Source organism: Microcaecilia unicolor, chromosome 4 (genome assembly GCF_901765095.1).
Source record: "Microcaecilia unicolor chromosome 4, aMicUni1.1, whole genome shotgun sequence".
NCBI classification, from domain to species: Eukaryota; Metazoa; Chordata; class Amphibia; order Gymnophiona; family Siphonopidae; genus Microcaecilia; species Microcaecilia unicolor.
The window spans coordinates 323,378,323-323,395,635 of NC_044034.1; the positions used below are offsets into that span (position 1 = coordinate 323,378,323).

Genomic DNA, 17,313 nt, shown 5'->3' on the forward strand with positions numbered 1-17,313 from the left:
GGAGCATCTTCTCAAGACATTAAACACATTTTCTCCATTCGTGAGAACTAGATCCAGCGTCAACACTCCTGTAGTGGGTTCCACTACCATTTGCCTGAACAAAACCCCTCGAAAGGCATCCATGATCTTTTTACTCTCTAGATTTGCAGATGGGAAACTCCAGGCTACATCCAGTAGATTCAGATCACTCAGAATTATCACCTCTCCATTCTTTCAAACTTTTATGATATCATTGATCAGATTTCAGTCCAGTTCTTCTGTCTGAGTTGAAAATCTATAGAGGATGGAAGTGCCATCTTCTCTGTCATGGATGATCCATAGTGCTTGCTCTTTCCCCTTATCTCCTGCATTGCAGCCACTTTTATATTGGTTTTTTTTTTTACATAAAGTCACTCCTTTCTCTCGTTTTTTTCCTTCTTTGTCCCTCCTAACTAAATTATAGCCAGATGCAGCAATATTTTATGATTTGGGGATGGGTGTAATTTACCCATTTCTTTCTACTGTTTGGAAAACTGCTTCTCACAGACGTTCTTTCATTTGTGCAGGTGCCATGGAGGTTCTTGGGGAAGACCTGGATGAAGGAGTCAATAGAACACTTCAGACATTAGTGGGCCAGGGAAGAAACCTTACCTACTCACCCTACTACCAGCACTCTTCACCTGTAGCCGCCAGCTACATCATATCCTATCTGTTCATTTTTGCCTTGTGCATGGTTGGGAACAGCTTAGTCTGCTTCATCGTCTTAAAGAATAATCGGATGCGCACCGTCACCAACCTCTTTATCTTAAACTTGGCAATCAGTGACCTGCTGGTGGGGATCTTCTGTGTGCCAACCACACTGGTGGATAACCTGATTACAGGTGAGGCTGATTAGCTCTGATTACATGTTTGATAACACACATTCCCCTGGATTCTATATAGTGCGACTTGAGTTGCACAAGCAAATCTGGTCATATTCTGGATTTGTGCGTGCAGCGTAATTAGCTTAACAAGCCAATCAGCGCCAATGTTTGTACTTAACAAGCAATTATTGACACTAATTGGCAATAATTAGAATTTATGCGCACAAATGTCTAAGCGTATTCTATCAAGTGATGCACATAAATTTTAAGATGTTGAACTGCAAAAGGAGTGTGACCATGGAGGGGTCGTGGGCATTCCTAGAATTTAAGTGCTCTGTTATAGAATATGCCCATTCTGCATGTAATTTAGGTGTCGGCATTTACATCAGGTTTTCATTGGCGTAAGTGGCCAAGACTAAATATAGTTGCAGAAAATGGGTTTTGGGCATATACTTTAAACTACGTCTAGATTTAGACATATTCTATAAACCATGACTAAACTTAGATGTGGATTATAGAATATGCCTAGGCATATTCTTTTCAGGGCCAATTTTTTAGGTGTGTTATATAGAATCTAGCCCATTGGGGTAATTTTATAAAGCTTTTCATCTTTAAAGCCTGTTTTAAATGTGAAAAAGAACTTTTATAAAGTTGTGTAACTACATATGCATGCAAAACATAAATGAATGGAAAACGTGCACCTACTTTGTGCAATGTGCAAGTAGCTGTTCCTGGGGCATAGTTTAGATGGAACGGAGGTGCAATTGGGATGTTTGCACATATGTTATAAAGTAGTTTGTTATTCTTTGTCATTTGTATTTTACTTAGGTTATATTTTGAATATTTTTCTTTAGTTTTGTTGTATTTTAGGTTTGACTTTTATGTCTTGTTTATTTTTTATTGACTATGTTCCAGTTGTAATCTTAATTGATCATTGGGAACTAGCGAGCTATAAATGTTGAAAACAAACAAACAAACAAACAAACAAATAAATAAATAAATAAATAAGTAAGTATACATACAGAGTATACACACAAGTTTACACTTGCAGATCATTTGGCCAGGGAGACAAGGAGCCAAAGACAAAGATTTGAATTGTACTCAGGGTTTCCTCCCCTGATTTAAAACACTGGTCATGGAAGAAGATACTTCTGTCTAGCAACTAGTGATGTCATACCTAAGTAAAAGTATAGAAGTCAATATTCAAAGTGATTTAACTGGGTAGGAGAGGCTCCTGGCTGGTTAAATCACTTGTGTGGAGCTTTCCACTGATATTCAGCAGCACACAGTTGGATAGTGCCCCTGAATATCAGCACTAATCACTAAAGGCTTAGCTGGCTATTTTGTTAGTGGTCTGGGACAGGAGTCAGCACTTACGCAGTTAGGTGCCGATATTCAGCGCTTAACCATCTAAGGTAAGTTAAATCGGATTGCGTAAAACTCAGTCCTTTCTTTACTCGGTTTCACTTAGGTGGTTATATGTTGAATATCACACTTAACTTCATAAGGAATAGTTGGCCACACATAACCAAGTTTATTAGGGCTTCTATCCCGCCCATCAAGAGATGTCTGAGTAGCTTACAATGTAAGGGGGAGGGAGGAGGAGGACAGAGAAGTAGAAGGAGAACAACAGCAGAGCAAAAGGAAGGAGGGGATGAAATACAATATATAAGAAAGGCCCAGCATTGAATATCTGGGCATGAAGCTGTAGGTGGCCAAAAAAGACTGACCACTGCTGGCTGAATATTTTAGTAGAGTACCTAGGTGTCACTGCAAGCACTGTTAACAGGACACATCGAAAAATATTTAACTTAATGACCTCCATTTATCCAACATTAATTCTTTTTTTTGATTAGGCGGGGAAGAACAATGCTGTTAGAAAAGCCTGATGATATGATGGCTGTTGATCCTGTTTGTCTCTGAAGCAGATGCCTCATGAAAACATGATTTCATGTTGGATGAATGGAAGACATTAACTCCCCTGCTTACTAGGCTGTGCTAACGGCTACCATGCTCTAATGCCGACACAGCCCATTCACTTTGAATGGGCTGTGCCGGCATTGCTGCATAGCAGCCGCTAGCATGGCTTAGTAAACGGAGGGGGGGGGGGGGGGGTAAGGTTTTTTTTTTGGATGAAAGGAGAACATTGATAAAAAATTAGAATATATTGGGAAGGTTCATGTTGAGGATTTATCATTAATGATCTGAGCACAATTCATGAAACAAATTTGGACAATGATTTTAGTGTGAGTGAGGTGGAATTTAATGAATTAATACCTCTTGTGGTTGCATATGATGGTGCACTGGGAATTAGAGCTTTTGTAAAACAGGCTTAACCAGATGCCTTTTGGACATCTTACATAGGTGTCTTGATGTAGAATCAAGCCCTACATGTCACCCATTATAAAATCATGTGATGGTAGGGCTCGCAGATTCACTTGGATGTATCTCAAATATTCATTGCAACCTCTGTGTTGCTGCGTGCATCTGGTAGCACTATACAAATGCTAATAATAATAATAATGATCCACCTTTATCATTTTATTTGCAATTTCTGTATAGCAAGTTTCTGTAGATATGCATCAAAATTAGCAAAATATAGGCAAGGAATCTCACTATTAAAAAGATACATATAGTGATAGATTCAGTAAATGGTGCTTCGAAATCAGCGCCCCAAAAAAATGTTGCTCAATGCTGTTCTAAAATAGGCACTCAAAGATGAGCTCCCATTATAGAATAACGTTGAGCACCAATTTCAGTGCCCAAATTTGAGACCTGCTGAAACCAAGTGTAATTTCTAGCACCCAATTTGTATGCGCATCTCCAGTATTCTATAACAGCATGTGAACTTTAGGAACACTCCTGGTCCTCCCATGTACCTCCCCATGGCCACTTCCCCTTTTGAATTCTGTGCCATGGGATTTGAGCGCTCATTTTTATAGAATGGCGCATAGCAAGATATGTGTGCAAATCCAAACTGCTGCCTTAGGGGACCTTTTACTAGGGTACGTGGAGGGGCATAATCGAACGGGGCCGGCCATCTATATGGGCGGCCATCTCTAAGGCCGGCTCTGTAAAGCAGCATAACCGACCGCATTATCAAAATAAGATGGCCGGCCATCTTTCCTTTCGATAATACGGTCGGGGCTGGCCAAATCTCAACATTTGGGCCGGCCTTAGAGATCTCTGGCGTTAGAGATCACCGACATTGGTTTTTGCCGATAATGGAAACTAATGGCGGCCATCTCAAACCTGGCCAAATCCAAGCCATTTGGTCATGGGAGGAGCCAGCATTTCTAGTGCACTGGTCCCCCTCACATGCCAGGACACTAACCGGGCACCCTAGGGGGCACTGCAGTGGACTTCACAAATTGCTCCAAGGGCCATAGCTCCCTTACCTTGTGTGCTGAGCCCTCCCAAACCCCCAAACCCACTACCCACAACTGTACAACACTACCCTAGCCCTTAAAGGGTAAAGGGGGGCACCTGCATGTGGGTACAGTGGGTTTTGGGTGGGTTTTGGAGGGCTCACATTTACCACCACAAGTGTAACAGGTAGGGGGGGATGGGCCTGGGTCCGCCTTCCTGAAGTGCACTGCAGTACCCACTAAAAACTGCTCCAGGGACCTGCATAGTGCTGTGATGGAGCTGGGTATGACATTTGAGGCTGGCATAGAGGCTGGCAAAAAATGTTTATTTTATTTTGGGTGGGAGGGGGTTGGCGGCCACTGGGGGAGTAAGGGGAGGTGATCCCCAATTCCCTCCGGTGGTCATCTGGTCAGTTGGGGCACTTTTTTAAGGCTAAGTCCTAAAAATAAATGGACCAAGTAAAGCTGGCCAAGTGCTCGTCAGAGTCAGCCTTCTTTTTTCCATTATCGGCCAAAGCCGGCCATCTTGTAACCACACCACCATCCCGCCTTCGGTACCCTGCCAACACGCCCCCTTGAACTTTGGCCAGCCCTGCGATGGAAAGGAGTTGAAGCCGACCAAAATCAGCTTTCGATTATACCGATTTGGCCGGGTTTAGGAGAAGGCTGGCCATCTCCCGATTTGTGTCGGAAGATGGCCGGCCTTCTCTTTCGAAAATAAGCAGGATAGGCACCTATGTGCATCCAATGTGCATCCAATGCACGTCAAATTATAACTACTGCCTGGCTACTCCATGCCCCGGGTGGTAATTCTATTTTGGATGCGTGTCCAAAACACGCAGCAGAAAATATTTTCTGTTTTCTTCATGTGACACTAATTGGGCAGTAATTGTCAGTGTATGCACACTGATGATTACCGCCTGGTTAACGAGTGAGACCTTACCACTAAGTCAATGGGTGGTAGTAAGGTCTCAGGCCAAAATGGACGCACGCTCATTTTAATTTTGCTAGATTTCCATTTTTGGCCACAAAAAAGGCCTTTTTTGTAGGTGCGATGAAAAATGGACTTGCGTGTGTCCAATACACGCGCCTATACCAGCGCAGGCCATTTTTCAGTGCACCTTGGGCACACACCTTAGATTGGCACCCAAAAATCTTGCCCAATTTTGGATGCCATATATAAAAACTGGGGTTACTTGTAAGTGTGCAGAAGTCCACCAACAGCTTTCTCCTGCCAGGCATGCACCAGCTATTTTGCAGTTAAATCCATATGGGGTGTAGTCTGTGGGAGCTGCTGGCCCTGTAGGATGTCTGCAACATGCTTCTCAGGGAGAAAGATGTCTGGGTTCTCTTGCACACCTCAGAGAGAACATTGCACATATAGGGCCAGATTCTATATATGGCGCCTGAAAAATCTGCACGGTAAAAAAATATGCTTAGGTGTATTCTCTAAAGTACACCGAAATTTTATAGAATTGGCTTAAATTTCTGCACAGTATATAGAATATGCTGAGCACCTGTCCACGTGACCAAATTTGGTCAGATCCATTTAGGCCACGTTTTATTTGGCATAATTACCGATGAGTAGATTTAAGCGCAGAGGGCCATATTCTATAACAGTGCACATAGATTTTGGAATGCCCACAAAATGCCCATTTCCCTTCTCATAACCACACCCCTTTTTGGTTGCACACAATAGAATTTAGGTGCTCTGCGTTACAGAATACACTTAGTGAGTTGTGCATGTAAATTCTAATTATTGCCAATTAGTGTACTTTAAGTGCTGTTATCAATGCTGATAAGCTTGTTAAGCCAGTTAAATTATGCACGTTGTTATAGAATATGCTTGACTCCAGGGAACACTGCATGATTGGAAATACTGTGGAAAAACTGACAGTTCCTAAGGTGTAGAGCAGCTTTATCCAAGTTTGGAAAAGTTATTCAATCCAAACCCATAACTGAATAACTAGAGACTGAATTTACCCATCTTCCCCTAATTTGTGCATGCTATTAACTGTTGCTTCTATTATTCCAAGCTTTCTCTGGGTCAACAGAATATTGGAAGCATAGCCCTGGTTTTCCAAGATGCATTTGAAACATTCTGATCCTAACTGGACCACTATTTCATGTCATGGTATTAATTGAGGACAGTGCTCTGCTGCAGTTCCTGTAGTGTCCATCCATTTTATATTAACATGGAAAACTCTTATCTCTTCCAGGTTGGCCGTTCAGTAATGCATTATGTAAAATGAGTGGCCTTGTACAAGGGATGTCAGTGTCTGCTTCGGTTTTTACACTAGTGGCCATCGCCGTGGACAGGTGAGCGATGGAGAGAAAGGAGTCCTGCAGAAGGGGTACTAGCATTGTCCCAACAAAATATGCCCAGGGCTTGATAATATGATTCATGAAGACAAACTGAAGGAGTTGGGCGTATTCAGCCTGCAAATGAGATGATGTACTTCAGGACGATTTGATAGCATTTTTCAGATATATAAAGGAGGATGGAGGGGGACTCAATGAGAATGGAAATGAGTTGTTCTTCATCCCTAGTAGGGACTGAACAAAAAATTGTGCAGATTGGTTTGGAAATTAGGAAGAACATTCTTGAATAACCAAGATAACCATATCTGGATTTTCAGAAGGCATTTGATGAAGTACGTCATTCATGAGGAAATTAGAAAGTCATGGGATAGGAGGCAATGTCCTGTTGTGGGTTAAGAACTGGTTAAAAGGTAGCAAACAGAGAGTAGGATTAAATTTTATGGAGAAGGGTAAATAGTGGGTTTCCCCAGGGGTCTGTGCTGGGACAGCTGCTTTTAAACATATTTATAACAGGGGCATAGCCAGAAGTTGAATTTTTATTTTTTTTTTTTTGGGGGGGGGGGTGTCCTGGGGCAGGACTAGAGGACCAAGTATTTTCTCTCAGTCCCCCTTTCCCCTGCTGCCGCTGCGCCCCGCCCCCCTCCAGATCATACCTTTGCTGGTGAGGTTGCTCAAAGCTCCAGCAGGGAAGCTAGCAGGTTGCTCCAGCATCTGACACTGGCATTTCTGTGCATGCTCAGTTCAAATACATGAATGAACTGAGCATGCGTGGAAGTGCTTGTATCAGTGATCAGAACGCCATGCTGACTTCCTGTTGCTCAGGCAGCATGGGCAGGGCTCCTGAAGCAAAAGTATTTGGCTTGCGGAGCTTGAGCCTCCCCTCCAGCCATGTATTGGCTAGCACAATTTTGGAGGGGGGTCTGAGCACAAAGTGAGAGGGCTCAGGCCTCCGAGCCCCCGCTGTCTACACCACTGATTTATAAATGATCTAGAAATGGGAAAATTATTATTATTATTAACATTTGTATAGCACTACCAGACGCACGCAGCGCTGAACACCTGACACAGAGAGACAGTCTCTGCTCGATAGAGCTTACAATCTAAAAATACAGACAGACAAGACAATTAAGGGTGAGGAAAGTACTGGGTGAGAAGGAACAAGGATAGGGGGATTGAGTAGTGGTTAGGAGCCAAAAGCAGTGGTGAAAAGGTGGGTTTTCAGCATAGATTTGAAAACAGGTAGAGATGGAGCTAGGCGTACAGGCTCAGGAAGTCCATTCCAGGCATAAGGTGCTGCGAGGGAAAAGGAACGAAGCCTGGAATTAGCAGTGGAGGAGAAGGAATAACATGTGAAGTGATTAAATATGCTGATGACAAAATTGTTAAATCACAAGAGGATTGTGAAAAATGGCAAGAAGACCGTATAAGACTAGGAGACTGGGCATCCAAATGGCAGATGACATTTAATGTGAACACATGCAAAGTGATGCATATAGGAAAGCAGAACCCAGACTATGGGGGTACAGAGAAAAGTCCACAAACCATTATTAAGATGGATTGGGAAAATCCACTGCTTATTTCTAGAATAAGCAGCATGTTTTACTCTTTTGGGATCTTGCCAGGTACTTTGACGTGGATTGGCCACTGTTGGAAACAGGATACTGGCTTTGATGGACCTTCCTAGTATAGTGATGCTTACCTTCAGTCTGTCCTAATATGGCAATGCTTATGTTCTTAATGATATATTCATTTGTAGGGATCAATTCTTAAATAAGAAATATGTACTGTAACTACGACTGCCAGTGTACTCAGTGCTGTAATAATTACAATGTCCCTGTTCCAAAGAGCTGATAACCTAAGCACGAGCACAAGGAGGGACTGAAAAGATGCCTACAACTAATTCTATAGCAGACTCTTTCTGATTAAGCCTGTTGAAATGTTGTCTCCCAACGGTACTGATTTAATGGCTGAGGAATTATCATAGACCTTTCAGTCTCAATGAGCACAAAATATAGAGTTGTTCTTAGTTCAGAATAATGAACACAAAATATTCCAAAATTTAACTGAGAACAAGCTGTTATTGCTGCTGGTAGTGATATAAATATTGCATTCAGTTAACAAGAGCAATTAATAATTAGTGTTCTAAATCATTTTTACATCGCGAGCAAGGTCTAAGCATGCAACCATCAATATGCCATATGAAATATACATTTATATACCCATTTGCTTACAATTATACATATATTAGGTTTCAAATAGATGCTATTACACCTGGTGTCATGTCAAAAATCAAGGGTTTTTTACCCCACATTTGAGTTTGCCACCAAAATTATAATCACTTGCCCAAGTCTAGACATTTTTCTAATGCAGATGAAAAATATGAACACCATATTTCAGCGACTCTCAAACTGTGCACCGCGGCACCCTGGTGCACTGCAGTGAACTCTCAGGGGTGCTGCGACACATCGCTCCCTACATTCTCCTCCCACAGGTCTCCCTTTCTTTGCAGCCCCCTCCTCTCACAGCAGCATACCTCTGCCTCCCTGCAGCCCCCTCCTCTCACACCAGCACACCACTACCTTCCTTCCTGCAGCCCCCTCCTCTCACATCAGGACACTGCTACCTTCCTTCCTGCAGGTCCAGGATTACTGCCGCTTCCTGCTTCTTCCTCCGCCGCCGCTGCAGTGCTTTCAGCTTACATGTTTGGGCCATCCGCGATTCACACAGGCACTGCAGAGACTTCCCTCTGCCGCATCCGGCCCTTGTAACAGGAAGTTGCATCAGAGAGGGCCTGACGCGACAGACTGGGAATGCCCCGGAGTGCCTATGTGAATCATGAATGGCCCAAAAACATAAGCTGCAAGCATTGCAGTGGCAGCGGGGGAAGGAGAAGGAAGTGTCAGTGATCCTGGACCTGCAGAATAGAAGGTAGCGGTGTGCTGATGTGAGAGGAGGAGGCTGCAGGAAGGAAGGTAGTGATGTGCTGGTGTGAGGAGGGGGCTGCAGGGAGGCAGAGGTATGCTGGTGTGAAAGGAGGGGGCTGCAGGGAAAGGGAGACCCATTTAGGGGGGTGCGGAGACCCATGTGACGGGGGGGGGGGGGGTGCCACAAACTGAAAAAGTTTGGGAACCCCTGCCATATTCCCAATAAAAAAAAAAAACAGAAGTCATTTATCTGAAATAATTGGACAAGATCAGCTCCACTGAACTGAAGACAGAACTGAAGACAGAAGCTCCAATGTGCCGAGCTGAATTGGTGGCTAATCAACTTTGTAAAACCATCTAAATAACCTACAGAAACTGCTCCAATGAATTTTAATTGCAGGGTGAGAGTGTGCTGTTCCAATAAGATGTAAGCCACAACATCTCCGACACCCATAACATTACCGGCAGTGTTTCAGCATTTCAGCGCCTGCTTTGGAGAATCTCATAAATTCACCAGTTCATTGAGCTCGCAAATATAAAGCACGCATGCTTCATCTTGGAAATATTGAAAAAGTTTTTAAGACTCTCTTACAATGTTGTTTAGCCACTGATTTGGTCCAGCAGATTGGAGCTTCTGTCTTCAGTTTAGTGGAGTGATCTTGTCCAATTATTTGAGATGTGACTGCTGTGTTTTCATATTTACTTTCATGACAAGGATTATGGTATGGATATTTTTTAATGTGTGTATGGATCTCTTCTGGACCCTTACTAATATGGTATGCTCCTGGTTTCAGGACCATACCATGTTAGTGTGGAAAGGAGGTGGGTACCATTGTGTTACAGCATGCCCATCTGGGATGGCTACAGAGGTTCTGCCTGCCCATATATAAACTAGAGATGTTAGGGTGCATGTGGATTGTTGTGTTAATTTCTGTGGTGGATTTGAGGTTGTGCTGAAAGTAGCAATGCTTTTATTTAAACTTAACCTTTGGGCTTTAGTTCTTGTCTAGTGTGAAGTCTTTGTTGAATCTTCAGTTACTGTCAATGTGTGAAGTGCATGTAAAAATACAGTGGCCAATCCAGGTCACAAATACCTGGCAAGATTCCGAAAAAGTTCAATACATTTTATGCTGCTTATTCCAGAAATAGCACTGGATTTTCCCCAAGTCAATTTAATAATGGTCTATGGACTTTTCCTTTAGGATGCCGTCCAGACCTTTTTAAAACCCAGCTATGCTAACCTCCTTTACCACATTGTCAGGCAACGAATTCCACAGTTTAATTACACATTGAGTGAAGAAAAATTTTCCTCTTTTCTCAGTCCATTGAAAAAAGCCTTTTTTCCCAGATGCAGTAAAAACTGGCCCAGTGCGTGCCCATTCTACCGCAGGCCACTTTTTGCTGTGGCTTAATAAAAGGACCCCTTAACTGGCTATCAATTACCATATAAAGAGCCCAGTTTACAAAGGTGTGCTAGCATTTTTAGCACACACTAAAAGTTATCATGCACTAACCATGTAGTTGCCCATAATATTCTTATCGGCATCTACAAAGTTAGCGTGTGCAAATTTTTAGCATACACTAAAATTGTTAGCTTGCCTTTGTAAAGATAGAACTGACTATTATGCGGTCCTATTTATGTGGTTAACCTGGCTGGTTAAGTTCTGAATATCAGTGCTTAACCAGTCAAGTGCTGACTCTAGCCCTAGAATGCCCTCAAAATAGCTGGTTTTGAATTTGGCACTAACTGGTTATTTTCAGCAGCACTTAACTGGTTAAGTGCCACTGAAAATGACCAGTTAGCCTTGAACAGATTATTTATTTTTATTTTTGTTACATTGGTACCCCGCGCTTTCCCACTCATAGCAGGTTCAATGTGGCTTACATATTATATATAGGTACTTATTTGTATCTGGGGCAATGGAGGGTTAAGTGACTTGCCCAGAGTCACAAGGAGCTGCCCGTGGCTGTAGTGGGAATCAAACCCAGTTCCCCAGGACCAAAATCCACCACACTAACCACTAGGCCACTCCTCCAGGAGCCATTTCTGCCTGGTTAAATTGCATTGAATATCAACCCCCTTGATTTTTGACATGACACTATCAGGCTCATTTTCGAAAGAGAAGGACGCCCATCTTTCGACACAAATTGGAAGATGGGTGTCCTTCTCACAGGGTCGCCCAAATCGGCTTAATCATAGGGAAGTCGTTCCATTCCCTTTATCATTTTCGTCGCCCTTCTCTAATTGTGTAATATCTTTTATGGTAATTTCCAGTATTTCTCTTTCAGGTCTTGCACTGATAAGAGCATAAGAACATAAGTATTGCCATACAGGGACAGACCAAAAAGTCCATCAAGCCCAGTATCCTGTTTCCAACAGTGGCCAGTCCAGGTCACTAGTGACTGGCAAGATCCCACAACAGTAAAACAGACTTTATACTGCTTATCCTAGAAATAAGCAGTGGATTTTCCCAAGTCCATCTTAGTAAAGGCTTATGGACTTTTCTTTCAGGAAAGTATCCAAACCTTTTTAAAACCCTGCTAAACTAACTGCTTTTACCACATTCTCTGGCAACGAATTCCAGAGTATGATTACACATTGAGTGAAGAAATATTTTTCTCCAGTTTATTTTAAATTTACGACTTAGTAGCTTCATTGCATGCCTCCTAGTCCTAGTATCTTTGGAAAGAGTAAACAAGCAATTCACGCATCCAGTCCACTCAGTATTTTATAGACATCTATCATATCTTCCCTCAGTCATCTCTTCTCCAAGCTGAAGAACCCTAGCCAGTTTAACCTTTCCTCATAGGGAAGTCATTTCATCTCCTTTATCATTTTTCATCACCCTTCTCTATACCTTTTCTAATTCTGCTATATGTTTTTTTTTTTAATTATTTTTATTTAATTAAGCTTTTTAACAAACATAAATTTACAATTATGAGTGATAATACACTACTTGGAAATTATACATAATATAACAATAGAAATTCTTAAATTCAAGTTTCACTGACTATTGACCACAAATTAAAGAAATAATCCAAGATGCAAGATTATATACTAATCTAAAAGAAATTTTTTTTTTAAGGTAATACAAATAAATGATGCGCCAAAAATATATCCCGGGTGTTCCCTCCATGTCTGTTAAACAGTGAACATATGGGGCTATACCACTACATTTACTTCTTCCCTACTTAGTAAAAATTCCTCCAATTGTTTAGGGTCAAAGAATTGAAACTGTTTAGATTGAAATACAATTCTACAAATACAAGGAAATTTCAATAGGAAGTTAGCTCCCATTGCCAAAGTTCTTGTGCGCAAAGCCAAAAAGGCTTTACGCCTGCTATATGTTTTTTTGAGATGCGGTGACCAGAATTGCACACAGTATTTGAGATGTGGTTGCACCACGGAGTGATACAATGGTATTATGACATTCTCATTTTGGTTTCCATTCCTTTTCTAATAATTCCTAATATTCTATTTGCTTTTTTGGCTGCCACTGCACACTGAGCAGAGGGTTTCAACGTTTCATCAGCGATTACACCTAGATCCTTTTTCTGGGCGGTGACTCAACGTGGAACCTTGCATCACATAGCTGTAGTTTGGGTTCCTCTTTCCCACATGCATCACTTTGCACTTACTCACATTAAATGTCATCTGTCACTTGGATACCCAGTCTCCTAGTCTCGTAAGGTCTTCTTGTAATTTTTCACATTAACAGACATAACCTGAAAAAAATTGAAGGGAGAGCACTTACTGCCTCCTGTTTAGGAGGTGCTAAGGGCTCATGTGTTATGGATGTGCTAACCAGTTAGCATGCGGTAATTGGAACTCAGTAGCTGGATAGCACATCCACGCCCATTCTCCACCCCTGACACACTCCCTCCAGAAAATAAATACAAAAAAATAAATACTGCATGCTTAGTGCACACAAACAGGTTGTGATAAAATGCATTTTCTCGGGCGCTAAGTGTGAGTTTTTGTAGACATACCCCTAAGATTCCAATTTTCTCCAGGACCAATATGGGCACTTGAACTGCTTCCAAGAGATGGCCAAATGCTTGCTTTTCTCATTTGTTATTCTCATCAAATAGCACAAGTAATATTAGATTTCATAGAAGAGGCTTGCAAATGAGTCCAATTCAAAGGTTTTGTCAACAACCCATTTTTGTTACCTTTACTTCTGTGTATCAGAAAAGAATGATGACGTTTTCATATTTCTAAACTGCTTTTTTACTTTCCTGACAGGTTTCGCTGTATCGTCTATCCTTTTAAATCAAAGCTGACATTGCTCAAGGCCATCAACACTATCATTATTATCTGGGTCCTGGCCTTTGCTATCATGTGCCCCTCGGCAGTTATGCTCACAGTTGCTCAGGTAGAAGACCATTATATGGTGGTTAGCAGCCATGACAACCACACCTACCCTTTGTACTCCTGCTATGAAGCGTGGCCAGACAGCGAAATGCGCAAGATTTATACCACAGTTCTGTTTGCTCATATCTATGTTGCCCCTTTAACTCTAATTATCATTATGTATGGTAGAATTGGAATTAAGCTGTACAAGTCCTCAGGCCTCATAAGGGAACATCTGCAAGACAATCAAGAAAGATGCAATGCTGTGTCAAAGAAGAAAATTAAGGTGATTAAGATGCTGATTATAGTTGCTCTCCTCTTTATGCTGTCCTGGCTTCCCTTGTGGACTTTAATGTTGTTCACGGACTATGCCAGTCTGGATGAAGCTCAGATAGACTTATTGACGGGATATATATTTCCCTTTTCCCACTGGTTGGCCTTCTCTAATAGCAGTGTGAATCCCATCATCTACGGCTACTTCAATGAGAACTTCAAGAGAGGTTTTCAGGCCGCTTTCAGGATCCATCTGTGCTGTGATGGGATGAAACATCGTGAAACATACTGTGAGAGGATCCCAGGGAATATCAGCTTTGGAATGCGGAACAAAGTCTTCACCGATGGAGAGTCCTCTGATTCTACCTGTCTGAAAAATCTGCCCAAGGGCAGGTCGTGTGCTGTGCAAAATGGGCAGGCTTTGAAACAAGCAGTTCACCTGGAGGACATTGATAAAATTACCCCTCTTAATGGGGTCTGCAAAGCATGGGATGCATGAAACAGAGATCCCCCTTGCAACCTCTATATATCGTAGCACCAGCTCCTGGAAGGAAAATTCAGATTCTACAGGCACAATCATTGATCTTCTGATAGGAAGATCGCTAACTGTTGCACCTCAGAATGACTTCTTCAGTATTTTCAAAGGACTCCCAGGTTCTGGAAGACTGTGGAGAAGAAAGCAAACATAGTGCCAAACTGTGATATTTGCATAAACGTAAAATGTCCAGAAGGTTTGCTTTGAGTTGATAACCTGACTATTCATCAGTTTTATCTGGCATACAATTACTTGCAGAGGATTCCATCTTAACACCTGCAAAGAACACTCTGGACAGGGTAAACGTATTGCAGTATCTATAAAGTTATTAATCAATTACAAGACCATGAAGAACAATAACACACTCCACTGCATTTTTTTGTTAAAATTCTGCATCATGATTCTCACTGGCAGCAAACAGAAGACGTATTTAGAGACGCTCTTTGGGTGTGCATGGAGAATAGCATCTGGTTCATAGCTGTGCCCATATTGCAAACACACTGCTAACAGTGATTCACATCTTTCCACAATATATTCCTGACTTCCTCTCCTTCATTTTGTCTGACCAGTGTGCCAGTGTTGCAGGGAATCCCAGGTTAGCTGAAGCTGAGGTCTGACATCTGTCTAGATAGACAGACAGTACATGCCACCAGGCACTGTGTTCAGAAAGAAATTCTGTATTCCCCAAATCTGATACAGTATTTAGAAATCATGACTCCTCTCCCAGAAAAGTGTTAATAAACCTGAATCCCGAGGACAGGAAAATATGAACTGCACATAGACTACCAAAATATCTGGTTATGCAGATAAAATACAGTAAGAACAGAGAACAGCATGGGAGATCAACTGTTTATGCGAGAAAGCAAAGTAAAACATTGGTAAGACTTATTTGAAGTTGAACTAACCCACAGAAACTGGATTGCTAAGTCTTAATTCATCCATAAACACTGATCTGTAGTGTCGAACACACATACAATCCCAATCAGAACAGTTTATTTTGGTCACGCAGACAGATGAAGGTAACCTATCCAGTTTAGAATCAGGGCCTAGGACTTCTGATGTGGGAGCAAAATGGGACCCCTGCCCCTTTAACTACATAGGGAACACAATGTTCAAATTGAAATTCTAGGCCCAGTACCTAAAACTGGGCAGTTGAGAATGTTTGGTTTCATAGGAGGCAACTTTTCAAAATGATTGGGAGTGCTAAACCCAATGGAAATGACCTCTCCTTGGACACAGTTAATTAGTTTGCTCAATATTGGGGGTGCTCAAACACCCACAGAGCTGGCTCCTATATTTGGTTTGATTTCTCAAAGGGTTTTACCACAGGCAGAATACCTCAGCTCTAATCAATGTGGTCCAATAGGTGTTACTGAATCCTCATTCATTCATCTACTCATTCACTCAAGGACATTTATAGTCATCATACATTAACAATTTACCTCTGTCCCATCAGGAATTCCAGACTGCAGATCAGAAAAAAATTAGGGGCTCTTGCTCTTTAATTAATATTCTCATCTTAAAATTTATGTTTAAAAAAAGAAACAGAAAATCATGTGTTGGCAAATGAGAAAATGCCAATTACTTGATTTCTCTAGTTTTTAAAATAACTAACCGGTTTACCCACTGAGACTATATTTGTGGTTTCCTTTTGATTCAAGCCTGTCAAAGTCACATATTGTTTAATGGAAGTGAACTCAGTTACTATTTAGTGGAAGTGAATTGTTACATTTGGGCTTGATCTCCCCATGTATGATCTGACTAGGGATATATTCGCATTTTGCTGGGTGAAGCTATGACCAAGGGGCTCCCAGATTTCCAAAATGGATTTGAAGTATGAAAGGTTGAACAGATCAGGGGCGTAGCCAGACTTCAGCGAGAGGTGAGGGGGCATATTTTAGCCCCCCCGCCGCCGTCGCCATTGCTGACACCCACCCCCCGCCATTGCTGACTTTGCCCCCCCTGCTGCCGACCCTCTTGGCCCCCCCTCCCGCCGCCAACTCGCCGTTGCCTACCTTTGCTGGTAGGGGACCCCAACCACCGCCAGCTGAGGTCCTCTTCTCGCAAAAGGCTTCCTTCTGTTTCTGACGTCCTGCACGTTGTATGTGCAGGACGTCAGAAACAGAAGGAAGCCTTTTGCGAGAAGAAGAGGATCTCGGCTGGCGGGGGGTTGGGGTCTCCCGCCAGTAAAGGCAGGCGACAGTGAAGGCGGGTTGGTGGCGGGAGGGGGGGTCATCGGCAGGGGGGTCCAGGGCCAAATCTATGGTGGCCTAGGCCCCCCTGGCCCCACGTAGCTACACCACTGGAACAGATAGAAGGGAAAAGCCATGAGAAAGACTCGGATATAAAACATTAGTTTCAAAAAGTGACTTTTAGCAATATGGGTGTGATTCTATAAGCAGCTGTGTAGATTTAGGTGTGTAAAAGCCGGTATAATACTCATTTACATGCATATGTTAACACATATGTGCACAAAATTACAATGTGGCCAATATTAAGATTGCGGAGGTTAGCTGGGCTGCTTCCCGTGGTCAACGTTGAACCCGGATATTCAATGTCAGGTCATTTCTAGTGATTGGCATTGAATATCCGGTCTTTTTTTTGGCAGGTTTAAACATAACTGGCAACGTCAATATTCAGTTTAAACTGGCAAAAGATATTGCAGGGTTTTATGCGGCCAAATACGGCCACCAAA

The 17,313-nt window shown here is 42.3% G+C and overlaps 1 protein-coding gene across 1 annotated transcript; it reads left to right on the forward strand.

Moving 5' to 3' along the window:
* Positions 1–550: 550 nt before the first annotated feature.
* LOC115469728 (neuropeptide FF receptor 1-like) lies at positions 551–14,582 on the forward strand. The gene is made up of 3 exons (XM_030202517.1): positions 551–860; positions 6,430–6,529; positions 13,703–14,582. Exons 1-3 carry the CDS (start codon positions 551–553, stop codon positions 14,580–14,582), a joined length of 1,290 nt encoding a protein of 429 aa, XP_030058377.1.
* The last annotated feature ends 2,731 nt before the right edge of the window (positions 14,583–17,313 follow it).